This window comes from Zootoca vivipara, chromosome 9 (genome assembly GCF_965207765.1).
Source record: "Zootoca vivipara chromosome 9, rZooViv2.hap1.1, whole genome shotgun sequence".
NCBI classification, from domain to species: Eukaryota; Metazoa; Chordata; class Lepidosauria; order Squamata; family Lacertidae; genus Zootoca; species Zootoca vivipara.
In genome coordinates, this window is record NC_142592.1 from 66,850,763 (window position 1) to 66,868,492 (window position 17,730).

The 17,730-nt window shown below is 47.4% G+C and overlaps 1 protein-coding gene across 1 annotated transcript in view; it reads left to right on the plus strand.

Annotated features, from left to right (window-relative positions):
• The window catches only part of LOC118091532 (uncharacterized), a 183,929-nt gene that overhangs the window by 155,262 nt on the left and 10,937 nt on the right, over positions 1–17,730 (plus strand). Inside the window, exons 76-81 of the mRNA XM_088651913.1 lie at positions 2,729–2,809; positions 4,701–4,754; positions 5,275–5,328; positions 6,853–6,915; positions 11,025–11,087; positions 16,689–16,805. Of these exons, the coding sequence (XP_088508039.1) occupies positions 2,729–2,809; positions 4,701–4,754; positions 5,275–5,328; positions 6,853–6,915; positions 11,025–11,087; positions 16,689–16,805 (432 nt within the window). The remainder of the gene's footprint in view (positions 1–2,728; positions 2,810–4,700; positions 4,755–5,274; positions 5,329–6,852; positions 6,916–11,024; positions 11,088–16,688; positions 16,806–17,730) is intronic.

The window sequence follows — 17,730 nt, forward strand, 5'->3', positions numbered from 1 at the left end:
TGTAGCCCCGGTAGCAGGGCGTCGGGCTGGTGGGGGGGCGCTCCGCACTGCGAGGGCGGGGGCATCGGAGCGATCTCCGCACCATCAGCGCCAGGGCTCCCGACCTGCTTGAGACGGCCCTGTACCTATCTGTAACTATTAATATTTTGCACAGCTTTCCAGTGGACAAAAGCTTGTTGCATGCTTCTCTTAATGAACCTGCAAGAGGGATAAGGATCAGTAGTTAGTCCGAGACCACTTGGCAAACATGTTTGTGGCAATGAGGTGTGTCTGACACTCTTTCCCCAACAATGCTGGAAAATGCATATTTGCAGGAAGCCATGTGGCTGAGCTGCCTGGGGACAAATGGGAGTCATAGTCCAAATCATCTGGGTGGGGAAGCTCCTCTTTAGCATAGTGTGTGTGTGGGGGGGGGAAACAAGCTCAATACTAACCCATTCTCCCCCCCCCCCCGCGCTGCAATAGTTCACTGCCTGTTCCTGCTTCATTTATCACTTAGCATTTTCTACTTCAAGCACTTGATCAATAATTCCTGTTTTTTAATGGCTGTTATAGAAGCTTTTAATACCGTGCTTTTATTTGCCCTTGGAAGATTTGCAACGTAAATGTCGGAGAATCGATGGTAGCAGCTGTTCCCTGGCATGGGGGTGTCTCTCCGGTTCCTCTCCTGCTACATCAAAACGTCTTTTCCTATGCTCTCCTTTCCATCGCTTCCCTACGCTGCTGTCTTCATCAGTGGTGACTTGTGCAGCTTGGGAGTGGTAGGGCGGCAGGTAGGGAGACCGCCAGAAGGTGGCGCCGGAGCCAATGACAGGTAGTGGGCAGCCCAGCAGGGGCTGGCTGAGGGCAGACTGGAGCTGGTGGGGCATTTCCTAATGAACCAGCCTTCCCTGCTGTAAACACAACTCAGTTGGCATCTGCCTGACTGAAGAGGCACTTGGAGCACTTGCGCAGGTGAGAGTTTCGTGCACAGACCAGGTACCCAGTTCCCCCCATAATAGCCAAAGGTGCCTTGCGAAACTCTGCTGTTTCAGAGAAGCTTTGTAGATGGAGCTTATTGGTTTTATTTTTTTATTTTTATTTTTTAAAACAATTTATTAAGTTTTCCAAATAAACACATTAAACACATTACATAAAACATAACATTCAAAAACAAATACAACACACATAATTTTCTCTTTTTAACAATTATTCCCATATCTCTCATTCCCAATGCTCTGCCGAGCTTGACTTCCCTCCCTCCCCTCATTTGGTTTTCTTTCCAACTCTTATCTCACAGTTCCTTATTCCTATTTAAAGTCATTTCGTAGGATTTATTTCAGTCCTGCAAGTGTCTTTAAACTTCTACAGTTCTTTTCCATATAGTCCACAAATTTACTCTAATCATCTTGGAACTTTGCCTCCCCCTGGTTTTGGATCCTGCTAGTCAGTCTTGCTATTGAGCTTATTGGTTTTAATCTTCCTTGGTTACATGGCTTTATTATTTTTTAAAAAAAATAGTCTAAGTTCATCATGGCAAGAGAGCAGCTGCAGTGTGAAACAGACTTTGCTTGTCTGTTCCAAGGTGTGCTGCAGTTACTACAAGGGACTTTTGTCAGCTTTGCCTCAAATTGCCGAGGATGACTCACTGGAGCTCTCCTTTCCTTTGATGCAGTTTTAGAATTTTTTTAAAAAAGATATTACATGGTCCTGCTTTTTTAAAATAAAATATAATAATAATATTAAAAAAACAGAACACACTGAATATATATTTCTCATCCAACAAATGGCTGAAAATTGATGTGAGCCATTAAGTGTTGTTGATTCACAGGGCAATCCATCTCGGGGAGCCGACTCGCGCACAGGAAGCCTCTTTCATTCTCTGCGAAACCCTTTTCAGTCATTACCACTCTAGCAGATACAAGGCCAGATGTAATAGAATTTTTAATACCAAAGAAGGGAAATGAGCTATCGAAGAGACATCTGTCGCTAACCACTCCATTGCCCCATCAAATTTCAGCACTACGTTTCTCCCCCACCCCCTTATCTATTATTTCCTGTAGCTCTCCTGATTTTGTATGTGTATGAGAGAGAGAAAGAGAGGGAGGGAGGGAGCACTTTGCAACTGGGAATTTCATACATATCGTTATGAGCTTGCGGGCCCCAGGCTCCCTTAAATTCCTGGTTCCAGTAGGGGGTTAGGATTTAACCAAGGCAAATGTTAAAATATTAGCCAGGCCACTTTCCTAATAAGGTAAATTGCCTGGGAGACGAGCCATTAAGAAAACAAAGGAAAGGTAACAGCCCATTAAGAAAGCCAGGTGGCAAATGGGCAGACCACCCCCTGCAGCTCTGAGGAACCGAGAACAAAAGCCAGAGTTGAGAGTTGGCCAGCATGTGACTTGGAGGATAAAAGTTGCACTCTGGTAAAAGCAGCAAGCTGGAGAGAGGGTCAGAGCCCCGGTTTGATTTCTGTTTCCAAGAAAAAATGGGAGAAACAAGACTTTTTGGGGGTGTTGAAGTTGTGAGCCCCTCCACTGCAGGCTCGGGTTGTATATATGGGTAAATAAAACTTATGTCATCCCTGTTCCCATCCTGAGCTGTGCCACCTGCTCACTTTTAGAATGTTGGGAGTCTGGGATGGAATGCTGAGAAACTCTCATCTATCTAGAGCCATTCATAAATTGCCCCCCCCTCCGCCCCCGCCCAGGCACACAGCAGGAAGGAACTGGGTATTTTTTCATTTCAGGGAACCGCTGGGCTCGATGGGAAGAATGGTATGAAAGGGGCAAAAGGAGACAGAGGCCTGCAGGGCCAGAAAGGGGAACCGGTGAGCATTTTTAGCATGAATTTTCCCTTCCTTCCTAACATCTTCTGCTGTCCATGCGACCGGATAGGTGAAAGGTAAGGGGTAAAGGACCCCTGGACAGTGAAGTCCAGTCAAAGGCGACTATGGGGTTGCTTTCAGGCTGAGGGAGCCGGCGTTTGTCCAGAGACAGCTTTCCGGGTCATGTGGCTAGCAGGACTAAACGGCTTCTGGCGCAACGGAACACCGTGACAGAAATCAGAGCGCACGGAAATGCCATTTACCTTCCTACCACAACAGTACCTATTTATCTACTTGCACTGGTATGCTTTTGACCTGCTAGATTGGCAGGAGCTGGGGCAGAGCAACGGGAGCTCACTCAGTTGCGGGGATTCGAACCGCCAACCTTCCGATCGGCAAGCCCAAGAGGCTCAGTGGTTTAGACCACAGCGCCACCCGCGTCCCTATGCGACTGGATAATGGAGAGCTTGAAATGTGTGTATTTCAAGATCACCTTACCCCATGGCTTCAATCTGCAGAACCGGCACTCTTATGGGTGCCAGACAAGACGAGATTCCACACTTGTAAGAAGCCAGTCTTTTAGTGGGACAGCAACTCCATTTTGGAACTCCCTGCTTGTGTTTTTTATGGCGCTTGCTTAAAACATTTTTGTTTCGGCTAGCCTATCCCAAAGCTGAGATCAAAGCATGGGTCTTTTTAGCCAGCTGAAGCTTTTAATTGTCTTTTGAACGAAGGCCTGCTTTTCACAGTCTTTTATTGATCGTTTTAATGCCTTGCTGTTGTTGTTTTGTAAACCGCTTGGCAGCTTTATCAAGCGGTATATATATTTTTGTTAAAGGGATTATAAAGAAATAAAAATATTTGTGTCGACTGGCCCGTGCAAATGAGAAATGGCAAGGTCTCCCCCACTCCCTCCCCCCCACCCTGGGAGAGGCAATTTGCCTCACTGTCTCCTGGCTATTACTCGCAGCAAACCTCCAGGTCATTCTGTGAGCAAGAAATTGGCCGGCGGATACATGTCTGCGTGCCATGCACCTATCTAGGCGATGCAGATCTACAGTCACTGAATGCAGGGAAGGGTTTGTGTTGTGGCCCTTCCTGGCATTTTGGCATTAAGAGAAAGTCATTACTGTACGCAAGCCTGAATGAAGGAGTTGGTGCTTTTGCAGGTGACAGTAGCTGTTTCTGAAGCTGAGCGTAAACCCATTAGGAGCTCTGCATTTTGAGAGTTGGCCCGGCGCTGCCTTTGTAGTTTAGACTACTGCAGCTTGGACTACTGCAATGCGCTCTACGTGGGGCTACCTTTGAAGGTGACCTGGAAACTACAACTAATCCAGAATGCGGCAGCTAGACTGGGGACTGGGAGCAGCCGCCGAGACCACATAACACCACTCTTGAAAGATCTACATTGGCTCCCAGTACGTTTCCAAGCACAATTCAAAGTGTTGGTGCTGCCCTTTAAAGCCCTAAACAGCCTCGGTCCAGTATACCTGAAGGAGCGTCTCCACCTCCATCGTTCTGCCCGGACACTGAGGTCCAGTGCTGAGGGCCTTCTGGCGGTTCCCTTGTTGCGAGAAGCCAAGTTGCAGGGAACTAGGCAGAGGGCCTTCTCGGTGGTGGCGCCCGCCCTGTGGAACGCCCTCCCATCAGATGTCAAAAAGGAAAACAGCTACCAGATTTTTAGAAGACATCTGAAGGCAGCCCTGTTTGGGGAGGCTTTTAATGTTTAATGGATTGTTTTATTTTGTTTTTCTGTTGGAAGCCGCCCAGAGTGGCTGGGGAGACCCAGCCAGATGGGCGGGGTATAAATAATAAATTATTATTATTATTATTATTATTATTATTATTATTATTACTACTACTACTACAGCCTATATTTATTCTCTCCATGCAGGGGGGAGAAGGCGATCCTGGTCTAACTGGTGACATTGGACGGAAAGGTTCGAAGGTACAGTGTGGACACCTCTAGGAAAAAACGGGAGTTTTGCAGCGCTTATCATCATGCCCTGCTTGCAACCGGGGGGGGGGGCTGACTTCTCACTTTCTTTTCCTCATAATCAACTCCTGTTCTTTATTCCTCTTCTCCATCTTCACAACATGCCCTTGACTGTTTTATTTCATCATTTCTCTGTGCGGTAGGTGCGTTTCCTACCTGTCATTCGCCCTAGGACCCCAGGGCAGGGCACAATAAGCTCAAGAAAACAGTAAAATGCACATCGAAACGTCTATTAAGTAGTAAACAAAATAATCACAAAATATCAGCCATGCCATAAAATTTTAGACTTCTATTTGTGCACGGGAGGGAGGGCAGACATAATTGGTTTCCCCCCCCCCTCACTGCCATTTTACGCTCACAACAATCCTGCGAGGTAGGTTAAACGGAAAGATAACAACTGGATTGAGATCCCTCACGGTGAGGGTCTGCTCTCATTGTACGTCTTCATTGCCTGGTCACAATTTGTCCTCAGGGTTTACGTGGGTTGCCAGGAAGGACAGGACCTCCAGGAGCAGATGGAATCAAGGTAAACACACACACACACACACACACACACACACACAAATGGGTGGTCCACCATTGTATGTTCTTCTTCCCAGCAGGCCTGGGTTTCACCTGAAGCCTGCAAAGAACCTAATGTGGCCCTATCTTAATGCCTAAAAGGCCGCCCCTGTCTTTAGGCAGAGTGCAGCGGCTGCCTCAGGCAGCAGATTTTGTGTGTCACGAAAAGGCGGCACATTGTTAGTTGTTTAATTTGAAGTTGTTGGGTTTTTACTGTCAAGGAGTGGGAAGCAGTGGGATTCTGTCTGCCTCAGATACCTAAATAACTTGGCTTGGTAGGGAGAGGGTCTCATTTGCTCCTCAGGCAGGGAAATGTCTTGGGTTGCCCCTGTTGCAGATATTAATATTGTGCAGTTTGACATGAAAACTGACTCCTTTTGGAAAGGAAGCCTTGTCCAGACCCATAAAGATTTTATTCAAATTTTACTAGCAGAACTCTATAAAATACAACAGAAACATCAAATGATCCAGAATACCCATCCAATGTATTGTGCTGTCCAGGCTCAGCATGTTACAAAATATGAAGAGAGAGAAAATCCAACAGACCTAGAAGCAGAGGTCTGTCTCTTCCCACAGCATCAATTTTAGTCTAAGTTGTTTTATCTGTCTTAGAGAGAGTCTTTTGCATGTCCCAACTTCACGGACACAAAAGCAGCTCCCCTCAACATGGAGATTTGCAGCCTAATACCTTCATCGCATGATATAAGGTTACAACACTCCCATGTTAGCTACCAGAGAACAAGAACCAGTTAGTTGAGTATCAGCTCAGCAAGAGCTCAGAGTGCTCTGCTTGGCTTTACTATAGCTCCATGGAAAATCCACATGTTGAACTTTTAGCAATATACCTTTAGTCATGCTTCATTTCTGTGTCAATTAAACCAATTATACTTAACAGGCCTTGAATATCTGCATCTTCCTCCCACAGTCCATCTTCTTTGAAAATACAACCAAAATGAAAGAAAGAGCATCAGATCACAAGAATAAACCATCAATCCTAATTTAAACATATACAGCAGGCATCCCCAAACTGCGGCCCTCCAGATGTTTTGGCCTACAACTCCCATGATCCCTAGCTAACAGGACCAGTGGTCGGGGAAGATGGGAATTGTAGTCCAAAACATCTGGAGGGCCGAAGTTTGGGGATGCCTGACATACAGTAATATAAGCAGTCCACGTGCCCCAATAGATATCCAAATATGTGTGGCTTTGGAGGGGGGGAGTATTTTATTTATTTATTAAGTTCTCTTAAATATTACAGACCTCATCGCATGGCTTCACTATCAGCCAGCATCCCCACAGCCCAATTTGCTCTGTTTACAGTCTAGCCTGATGAAGAGTCCTGGAGACCTCAAAAGTTGGAGAACTATTTTATGATGTAATTAAGAGCCAAAGCATTTAGAAGACACAGAGCCCCCCCCCAAAAAAACACCACTTGTACCGGTGTGCTAAAAGGACTGGCTAATCCCCCTGTGTCTCGTTCCATGCACAGGGGGAAATTGGCGGCATTGGGAGTCCAGGGACCTCCGGTGCAGATGGGCTTCTGGGACCCAAGGTGAGGTGCAAAGCTTTTAAAAAAATTAAAATAAAATTGTCTGCTACTTGGTGGGCTATGCCTGTTGACTGCTGGTTCTCTTAGGGAGAAACAGTTTTGGGAAAGGGCATTTAGAAGCAGAGAAATGTCTTGGGGGAGGCATGCTTGCTTAACCCTTCCCCAACCAGTTTCTTTTCCACTACTACTGCGCCCATTCACTTAGCACTGGGATCAGCAAACTCTTTCCGCAGGGGGCTGGTCCACTGTCCCTCAGACCTTGTGGGGGCCGGACTATATTTTTTGGGGGGACTCTCCCCTCCCATCTCCACAGCACCGGACGAGCCCCAGTGGCTGCTTACCTGTGCCTTGCGAGTGGCAGGGGCTGGTGGAGGGACGGTGAGCGGTGCGAAAGGGTTGGCTCCGGAGAGGGGCTGCTTAAAATGGTGCTCAGCCAACCATGGCTCAACAAAGCCCACCCCCTTCCTCCTTTAGGCAGGGCAAGGAGAAGCCAGGAGGAAGGAGGGAGGCGGAGGCAGCGTGGTGTGGGGGGGGGGATGGTGCAGCCCAACCTCCTACAGATAACCCACATCAAGGCATTCAATTATACGTTTCCGACACTTGAGCGCCAGGAAGAGGAATTTAGCCACTGAGAAGGTTATTTTCCCAGTGGGCTTGTTTAGCAAATATGCTGCCTGCCGTTCTCTTGGTCGGGAACTAAACTGAGATAAATACAGGTCTATAAGATATTGCCTTAAATCATTATAAAAGGGACAACTCAGTAGAATGTGTTCTGTGGATTCTACCTCACCCAAGGCACAATGGCACATTCTCTGACCGTATGGGACTCCTCCAAATCTTCCCCTCAAAACCGCCGAATCAAGGACATTCAGTCTAGCCGCAGTAATTAGTCTGCGGTATTCCACGTAGTGGATATCCGCCAGGTAACGGGCTGGTGCAGACCGATACACCTGCTCCCCTAAAAACATCCCAGATTTCACGCGGGCTATGTCCTCCTGTCTGGCGATATCCCCTAATCTCTGAGCGATCATCGCTTTAGCGATGTCATGGACTCAATATAAAGGGAGGACAGACCGCACTTTTGCACTTCCTCTACCACTTCCCTTTCCCATGGAGATTTAAAATTATTCCTCAGAATCAGGGGGGCCAAACCCATCGGTCTGAAACATAGTTTGAGCCATAGCCATAATTTCGCTTTCAGGGCCCCATACGTAAAGGCTGCTTAAAATGGTGCTCAGCCAACCATGGCTCAACAAAGCCCACCCCCTTCCTCCTTTAGGCAGGGCAAGGAGAAGCCAGGAGGAGGGAGGGAGGCGGAGGCGGCGTGGTGTGTGAGAGGGAGGGGAGGAAATGGTGCAGCCCAAATGATCAGAATCCCCACGCCAATCCACTTGGCGATTCCTGGACCGTCCGCGGGCTGTATCCAGAAGGCAATTGGGCCAGATCCAGCCCCCGGGCCTTAGTTTGCCAACCCATGACTTAGCAGAATTCCAGGTGCATGTTTGTGAAGGGAAACAAGTCATTTTGCAGGGAAAATTTCAATTTCAATATACTTTATTCGACCGATAGTCAGAAACAAAAAAACATTTCTCAATACAAAGATAAACATATAAAACTGAAGGCATCAGAGGGATACATAAAAATATAAAAATATAAAACTGAAGGCATCAGAGGGATACATAAATGGGGTATGACCGCGCTACTAAACCTCCTACAGATAACCCACATCAAGGCATTCAATTATACGTTTCCGACACTTGAGCGCCAGGAAGAGGAATTTAGCCACTGAGAAGGTTATTTTCCCAGTGGGCTTGTTTAGCAAATATGCTGCCTGCCGTTCTCTTGGTCGGGAACTAAACTGAGATAAATACAGGTCTATAAGATATTGCCTTAAATCATTATAAAAGGGACAACTCAGTAGAATGTGTTCTGTGGATTCTACCTCACCCAAGGCACAATGGCACATTCTCTGACCGTATGGGACTCCTCCAAATCTTCCCCTCAAAACCGCCGAATCAAGGACATTCAGTCTAGCCGCAGTAATTAGTCTGCGGTATTCCACGTAGTGGATATCCGCCAGGTAACGGGCTGGTGCAGACCGATACACCTGCTCCCCTAAAAACATCCCAGATTTCACGCGGGCTATGTCCTCCTGTCTGGCGATATCCCCTAATCTCTGAGCGATCATCACTTTAGCGATGTCATGGACTCAATATAAAGGGAGGACAGACCGCACTTTTGCACTTCCTCTACCACTTCCCTTTCCCATGGAGATTTAAAATTATTCCTCAGAATCAGGGGGGCCAAACCCATCGGTCTGAAACATAGTTTGAGCCATAGCCATAATTTCGCTTTCAGGGCCCCATACGTAAAGGCTGCTTAAAATGGTGCTCAGCCAACCATGGCTCAACAAAGCCCACCCCCTTCCTCCTTTAGGCAGGGCAAGGAGAAGCCAGGAGGAGGGAGGGAGGCGGAGGCGGCGTGGTGTGTGAGAGGGAGGGGAGGAAATGGTGCAGCCCAAATGATCAGAATCCCCACGCCAATCCACTTGGCGATTCCTGGACCGTCCGCGGGCTGTATCCAGAAGGCAATTGGGCCAGATCCAGCCCCCGGGCCTTAGTTTGCCAACCCATGACTTAGCAGAATTCCAGGTGCATGTTTGTGAAGGGAAACAAGTCATTTTGCAGGGAAAATTTCAATTTCAATATACTTTATTCGACCGATAGTCAGAAACAAAAAAACATTTCTCAATACAAAGATAAACATATAAAACTGAAGGCATCAGAGGGATACATAAAAATATAAAAATATAAAACTGAAGGCATCAGAGGGATACATAAATGGGGTATGACCGCGCTACTAAACCTCCTACAGATAACCCACATCAAGGCATTCAATTATACGTTTCCGACACTTGAGCGCCAGGAAGAGGAATTTAGCCACTGAGAAGGTTATTTTCCCAGTGGGCTTGTTTAGCAAATATGCTGCCTGCCGTTCTCTTGGTCGGGAACTAAACTGAGATAAATACAGGTCTATAAGATATTGCCTTAAATCATTATAAAAGGGACAACTCAGTAGAATGTGTTCTGTGGATTCTACCTCACCCAAGGCACAATGGCACATTCTCTGACCGTATGGGACTCCTCCAAATCTTCCCCTCAAAACCGCCGAATCAAGGACATTCAGTCTAGCCGCAGTAATTAGTCTGCGGTATTCCACGTAGTGGATATCCGCCAGGTAACGGGCTGGTGCAGACCGATACACCTGCTCCCCTAAAAACATCCCAGATTTCACGCGGGCTATGTCCTCCTGTCTGGCGATATCCCCTAATCTCTGAGCGATCATCGCTTTAGCGATGTCATGGACTCAATATAAAGGGAGGACAGACCGCACTTTTGCACTTCCTCTACCACTTCCCTTTCCCATGGAGATTTAAAATTATTCCTCAGAATCAGGGGGGCCAAACCCATCGGTCTGAAACATAGTTTGAGCCATAGCCATAATTTCGCTTTCAGGGCCCCATACGTAAAGGCTGCTTAAAATGGTGCTCAGCCAACCATGGCTCAACAAAGCCCACCCCCTTCCTCCTTTAGGCAGGGCAAGGAGAAGCCAGGAGGAGGGAGGGAGGCGGAGGCGGCGTGGTGTGTGAGAGGGAGGGGAGGAAATGGTGCAGCCCAAATGATCAGAATCCCCACGCCAATCCACTTGGCGATTCCTGGACCGTCCGCGGGCTGTATCCAGAAGGCAATTGGGCCAGATCCAGCCCCCGGGCCTTAGTTTGCCAACCCATGACTTAGCAGAATTCCAGGTGCATGTTTGTGAAGGGAAACAAGTCATTTTGCAGGGAAAAGTCATTTTGAAGCAGGGAGCCACAGAAGAAAAGCAGTGGACGGGCAAGGGTTAAGCACCCCCCCCCAGTTACTTCTCTTCTTCACATAACCCACTTCTGAATGTGTTTTTCCATAGAAGGAACAACTTTTAAGGATTCCAATGCACCCTTTCTAAAACGGAACTTTCCGTGTTGTCCTGCCCCACTTGCTCATCCCTGTTTATCTGTTTGCTTGCATGGGTTTATTCCATAATGGTCACAGTGGTCTTTGGGATTTGCCTAGGGTGAGCGCGGAGAGTCCGGCACAGACGGGCCCAAGGGAATTTCGGGGCAGAAAGGAGAAAAGGTCAGTGCTGTTGAAATCATGTTGCGAAAGGTTATTTAGTCCTCCAACATCTATCAGTCATGGTTAACAATGTTATATTCCGTTGCTCAAATACGGCTATCCTTTTTCTTTTTTTTGCAAGGCAAATGCCAACTTTTCCAAAGAAATTTCCTATGGGGTTTGCCTCATTTGGCCTTTGTTTTGCAACAGCACCTTTAACCCTTGCTGTGCTGGAAGCACCAACCCTTTCTTCCATAAGGGAGCAAAAAGCATGTGAAAAAGAGAGGGGAGATTAACACCCACGCTTCTAATCCCAGGTCACGATAAAGAGTTACCACCTACTGTTAAGGCTTCCTGCCCTCCCCTTGGAGGAACGCTAATCATGGTATGTACTAGGTTGGGCAAGGCAGGCCTAAATGCTAACCAGATCTAGAAAGTTGTTGTTTTAGATTCAGGTAGGGAGCCGTGTTGGTCTGACGCAGTAGAAATATATTTTTAAAAATTTTAAAAAATCCAGTAGCACCGTAGAGACCAACTAAGTTTGTTCTTAGGGGACACGGGTGGCACTGTGGGTTAAACCACAGAGCCTAGGGCTTGCCGATCAGAAGGTCGACGGTTCGAATCCCCGCAACAGAGTGAGCTCCCATTGCTCGGTCCCAGCTCCTGCCAACCTAGCAGTTCGAAAGCACGTCAAGGTGCAAGTAGATAAATAGGTACCGCTCCAGCAGGAAGGTAAACGCCGTTTCCATGAGCTGCTCTGGTTCGCCAGAAGCGATGTCATGCTGGCCACATGACCTGGAAGCTGTACGCCAGTTCCCTCGGCCAATAACGCGAGATGAGCGCCGCAACCCCAGAGTCGGTCACGACTGGACCTAATGGTCAGGGGTCCCTTTACCTTTACCTAAGTTTGTTCTTGGTATGAGCTTTTGTGTGCATGCACACTTCTTCAGATACCTGTTGTTGTTGTTTATATGCCGCCCATCTGACTGGGTTGCCCCAGCCACTCTGCCAGACTCCCAACAGAAGATTAAAAACACAATAAGAGTTAAAGGCTGTTTCCACCATGGCTTTCCTGCAGTTAAAGTCAAAACTTTCTTTTTTCATTATGGAAATGCTAGTGCAAAAGGCACACTTCCTGAGGAGTCGAGGTTCTCATTAGGTAGGCAGGCTGTTTTGAACACAACAGGGATTAATGTTCAACTTGGGCAGGGACTGAGCTGCCAGGAAACTAGCCTCCTAGCTCTGCCCCATCCAGCAAGACGCTTCTGAGAGTAGAACTGAGGATCAAATCAGGATGCAACAGAAGAAGTCTCCTGCTGGATCAGGCCTGTCGTGTGGGATGTAATCCATTGGAGCAGTCTAAATCCAACATTCCTTGTTTCCCTAGAGTGGACACAGACAGGGGGATGTTACTCTGGCCAGTATAGCTTCCTGTTACACCTGGTCTGCAGCATCCTCCCCCTGCATGTGACCAGGTAGGTGGGCGTGACCCCAGGGGACCCCACAAGAGGTCCAGTCATGCAGCCATCTTTCTCTTTTTGACGCTTCTTCCATTTTCTTCTCTTGGACTGCACTGCTGGCTCTCAGCCAGCAGCACATGGGACAAATCCCCATATGGAATGAATCCACAGCTATCTCTATAGCTGTAACTACAAGCCCAAAGCCTGCCTTCGGGGATCATGCTGTGAACTGAATGTAAGCAAACTTCTTGTTGCTTTTAAAGAAAGACTGTTGTGTCTTTATTCTTTTGAGAGGGATCAATAGGGGGACTTAACAGGAATAATCCAATCTGGATTGTTTAGCGAAAGAGATTCAAACGAATCTGCAAACTAGCTTCCTGCTGTATAAGGGGAATGTGCTCTGCTACTTGGCTCACTAGCATGAGTGAGGAAGGATAATATTCATATCCATATATCCTCTCCTACTAGCCACAACATTCCCACAAGTTGCCCATCTCGTACAGCATCCTGTTCTCACGGATGCCCCAGTGGGAACCCTGGAAACAGAACCTGATCACAAGCAATTTCCAGCAACTAGCATCCAAAAGTCTTCTTCTTCTTTGGCGATCACTTCTAGCCGAGTAGTCTTCCATAAACACGGTTTTAACAATGAGTCCGTAAGTGACTGCGGAGGCCATTTCTGGATCCACACGTCCTTCCACAGTGGGGACGTTTGTTTCCAGGAGGGATTTGATCACGGTGTGGATTTGCCAAGCGTGCCTTCCTCTTAGTATGTTTCTCCCTTGTGTCCTGAGTTCGAGTGTCTTCAAAGCCCATGGCACCTTTGGTAAAGGCTGTTCTCCAACTGGAGCACTCGCAGGCCAGTGTTTCCCAATTGTTGGTGTTCATACTACATTTTTTGAAGAATTGCCTTGAGACAGCCTTTAAACCTCTTTTGTTGACCACCAGCATTTCCATTTTTAAGTTCGGAATAGAGTAGTTGGAAGACGATCATCAGGCATCCACGCAACACGACCAGAAGTATACTGCTTCTGACAGGGGAGGGAAGCCATACCCACCAAGTTTATTAGCTGTTGATAGCCTTCTCCAGAAGTTCAATCTTCTTCCTGTTTCCTTGCTGACTGTTCTGGGCACACCACATTTCTCAATCGCTCTGTGCAACATCCCTCTCTCTCTCTCTCTCTCTCTCTCTCTCTCTCTCTCTCTCTCTCTCTCTCTCTCTCTCTCTCTCTCTCTTCATAATTACACCGAGAGTCACTGGGGGTCACTTGTACTAAATGGGAAAGTCGGCCTTTCCAGAGCAGCCCATCCATCTTCCCCAGGATTTCCCATCTTAATCAGCCCGCCCACTGCAGTCCTGCTTGGTTCAATCATTCATCTCCTTCTCCCTCAGGAGGCTTCCACCTTCCAGGGGTGAAGTCAGCATCTCAGAACATGGAGCCCCCCCCCTTTGAGATGGATAGACTTCTCTATTTATATAGCCAAGAAACACTCTTGGGGAACAGGAACATATTAGGCTGGAGAAAGAAGGAAGTTAAGCAAGGGCTCGTCTTTTCATCGGCCTTATCTGACATGGGGATTCAGGGCACAGCCCGGCAATGGCTGCGCTCCTTTATCTCATGTCGGGGACAGAGGGTGGCGCTAGGGAAGGAGTTGTCATCCCGGCACTCCTTGGTGTGTGGAGTGCCACAGGGCACAATCCTTTCCCCGATGCTTTTCAATATCTTTATGCGCCCCCTTGCCCAGATTGTCCGGAGTTTGGGGCTGGGTTGTCATCAATATGCTGATGACACCCAGATTTATCTGTTGATGGACGGCCGCCCTGCCTCGGCCCCGGACACACTGGGTGACTATCTGATGTTTCCTCCCTTTATGGTCTTGATTTATGGGCTACTACTAAAATGAGGCTGCATTTTAAGCCGTATTTTAATTAACTGTGCTGTTTTTGTTTTGTTTTTGTTTTTCCTATTACGTTTTATTGTAATTTATATTTGGTGTTAGCTGCCCTGAGCCCGGCCCTGGCCAGGGAGGGCGGGATACAAATAAAATTATTATTATATTAATTTGCACAAGTCCACTGGTTCATCTAGCTCAGAATTATCTGCAGCGACAGGCAGTAGATCTCCAAGGTCATAGAATCATAGAATCGTAGAGTTGGAAGAGACCACAAGGGCCATCCAGTCCAACCCCCTGCCAAGCAGGAAACACCATCAAAGCATTCTTGACATATGCCTGTCAAGCCTCTGCTTAAAGACCTCCAGAGAAGGAGACTCCACCACACTCCTTGGTAGCAAATTCCACTGCCGAACAGCTCTTACTGTCAGGAAGTTCTTCCTAATGTTTAGGTGGAATCTTCTCTCTTGAAGCTTGAATCCATTGCTCCGTGTCTGCTTCTCTGGAGCAGCAGAAAACAACCTTTCTCCCTCCTCCATATGACATCATTTCATATATTTGAACATGGCTATCATTTCACCCCTTAACCTTCTCTTCTCCAGGCTAAACATACCCAGCTCCCTAAGCCGTTCCTCATAAGGCATCGTTTCCAGGCCTTTGACCATTTTGGTTGCCCTCCTCTGGACACATTCCAGCTTGTGAGTATCCTTCTTGAACTGTGCTGCCCAGAACTGGACACAGTACTCCAGGTGAGGTCTGACCAGAGCAGAATACAGTGGTCCTATTACCTCCCTTGATCTAGATGCTATACTCCTATTGATGCAGCCCACAATTGCATTGGCTTTTTTAGCTCCAGGTAAGTCTTTCCTGGACTTACCTGGAGACCAAAGCTGGGACCTTTGGCCTGCAGAGAAGATTCTCTGCCACATTTCCTTGCGGATAACATTCCGGGGGCTGCATTTCAGTCGTGTGCAGCACCAGAGGGAAAAGCAATTGATGCAACTCTTATCTTTGTGAAGTGGACTACATTTCAACTGCACAAAGGCCAGGGGGTTCTGTAACACACACACACACACACACACACACACACACACACACACACACACACTGAACCTTGCATCTACGCAACCTGGCGGCCATACTGCAATCCAGAGACACATCCTCACCGGGCAAAAGCACTGAAGGAGGTTTTGGAGCAGAGCTGGTGAGAGGTGCAGTCTAGAAAAAGGTCCAAGGGCCAACCGTGGGAGGTCCGAAAGGCCACACCTGCGACCAGAGCTGCACAGATGCTCTTGGCCCAGAGATGAAAAGAAGACACACATTCACTACCAAAGAAGAATGGCAGGTTAAATTGATGGATTCTGTTGAAATGACGGGAAGAATCAGAAATGAGGAAGATGAAATTTTAAAATAAGGAATGGGGGAAATTTATCTTTAAAAAAACCCATTGTAAACAGTTAAAATCGTTAATAGGATTGGAATATCACTTGTAGCTTAATGGTGAATTTTGGACAAGATGGAAGTGTAAAAGATTTGGATTATCACAAAAGATGCAGGTAAAGGTAAAGGGACCCCTGACCATTAGGTCCAGTCGCAGACAACTCTGGGGTTGCGCGCTCATCTCGCATTATTGGCCGAGGGAGCCGACGTATAGCTTCCAGGTCATGTGGCCAGCATGACAAAGCCGCTTCTGGCAAACCAGAGCAGCGCACGGAAACGCCGTTTACCTTTCCGCTGGAGCAGTACCTATTTATCTACTTGCACTTTGACATGCTTTCGAACTGCTAGGTGGGCAGGAGCTGGGACCGAGCAACGGGAGCTCACCCCGTCACGGGGATTCGAACCGCCGACCTTCTGATCAGCAAGCCCTAGGCTCTGTGGTTTAACCCACAGCACCACCTGGGAGGAGGAAATGATTAATAGGACCCACAAAGGGGAGGAGGGGGAAGACCAAGGGATTCCTTGGAATCTTGTTTTTACGTTGTATGTTCGATATGTGACTGTAAGATTTTAATCTGAAAAACCATATGTGTGTGTGTGTGTGTGTGTGTGTGTGTGTGTGTGTGAATGTATGAAGGGCCACAGCTGAGGCCCAAGCCTGAGGCTCTGTTTTAGGATGGACTGTAAGTTTTATGTTATATCACATAATTATTATTATTTTTAATTATCTGAGCCCCCTTGGGTAGATCGGCCCTCACAGGTGGCAGAGAGATGTTGAAATCAATACAAATGCTGTAACCTGAGAGGAAGTCTTTGTTCAAACTTGCAGGGCGCCAAGGGGGTGCCTGGCCTGGGAGGCTTTAAAGGACAGATAGGCCTACCTGGCAAGGTGGGTGTCGCTGGACCACCTGGCCTGCAAGGACCTCAGGGTGAGCCAGGAGTACAGGTAAGAGATTTTTGGTGGGTTCTGGTTGTCAGGGGTGGAAGCAAGGAAACAGAATCTCCTGCGGGGCTTTTGTTTTGTTTTGTTTTCCTTGAAGCCAACCAAATTTATGTTAGTGAAATAAAGTTAGAATATGTATTCCAGCAAATGACGAAATGATCCCATTTATCAAAACGCTGAAACCAGTAGATTTAGCTGAAAGGCAACACATGAAGATCTGCACTGATCATTGCACCCCTAATTATTGCACCCTGATCAATGCACCCCTAATAATTTTGTTGTATAATTATAATAATGTTTTATAACCTTAGAAGGTTGCATAAGCTTAGAAGGGGAGGTGGCAGGGCTCTGAATGTCATGAATGGAACTGCGCTTCTGAATTTGCCACTACACTGAAGTCCATTGCACTTTGGGGTGCATTTGTCCTGCATTTAAGATTTTTGGGGGGGGGGGCGGAAACAGGCTACAAGGGCAGCCCTGCAAACAGCATGCCACAGTAGTCCGGAGAGGTGATGGGAGCCTGGGTCACAGTGGCTAGATCTGGGTCAGAGATCTGGGTGGTCACAAAGATCAAGAGGATAGCTTAGCAGCTGCTGTGTGTCATTTGAAAAATAAATAAAAAGAGCAGATGAAAAGTGAACTGGGCCAGGGTGGGAGAGAGAGAGAGAGAGAGAGAGAGAGAGAGAGAGAGAGAGAGAGAGAGAGAGAGAGAGAGAGAGAGAGAGAGAGAGAGAGAGAGAGAGAGCTGCCTTCATACATGCTTTAAGAGGTTGGGACTTTTATATCAGTGGCAGGAGGTAGTTACACTCTAAGAGCCCTCTAAGAGATCATTAGCCATTCCCACTTTGGTGCTGATTAGGAGAGAACATGAAGAGTTTCTCCGCCTCCGCCACCTCTCTCTCTCTCTCTCCATCTCTGAACCCTAAAT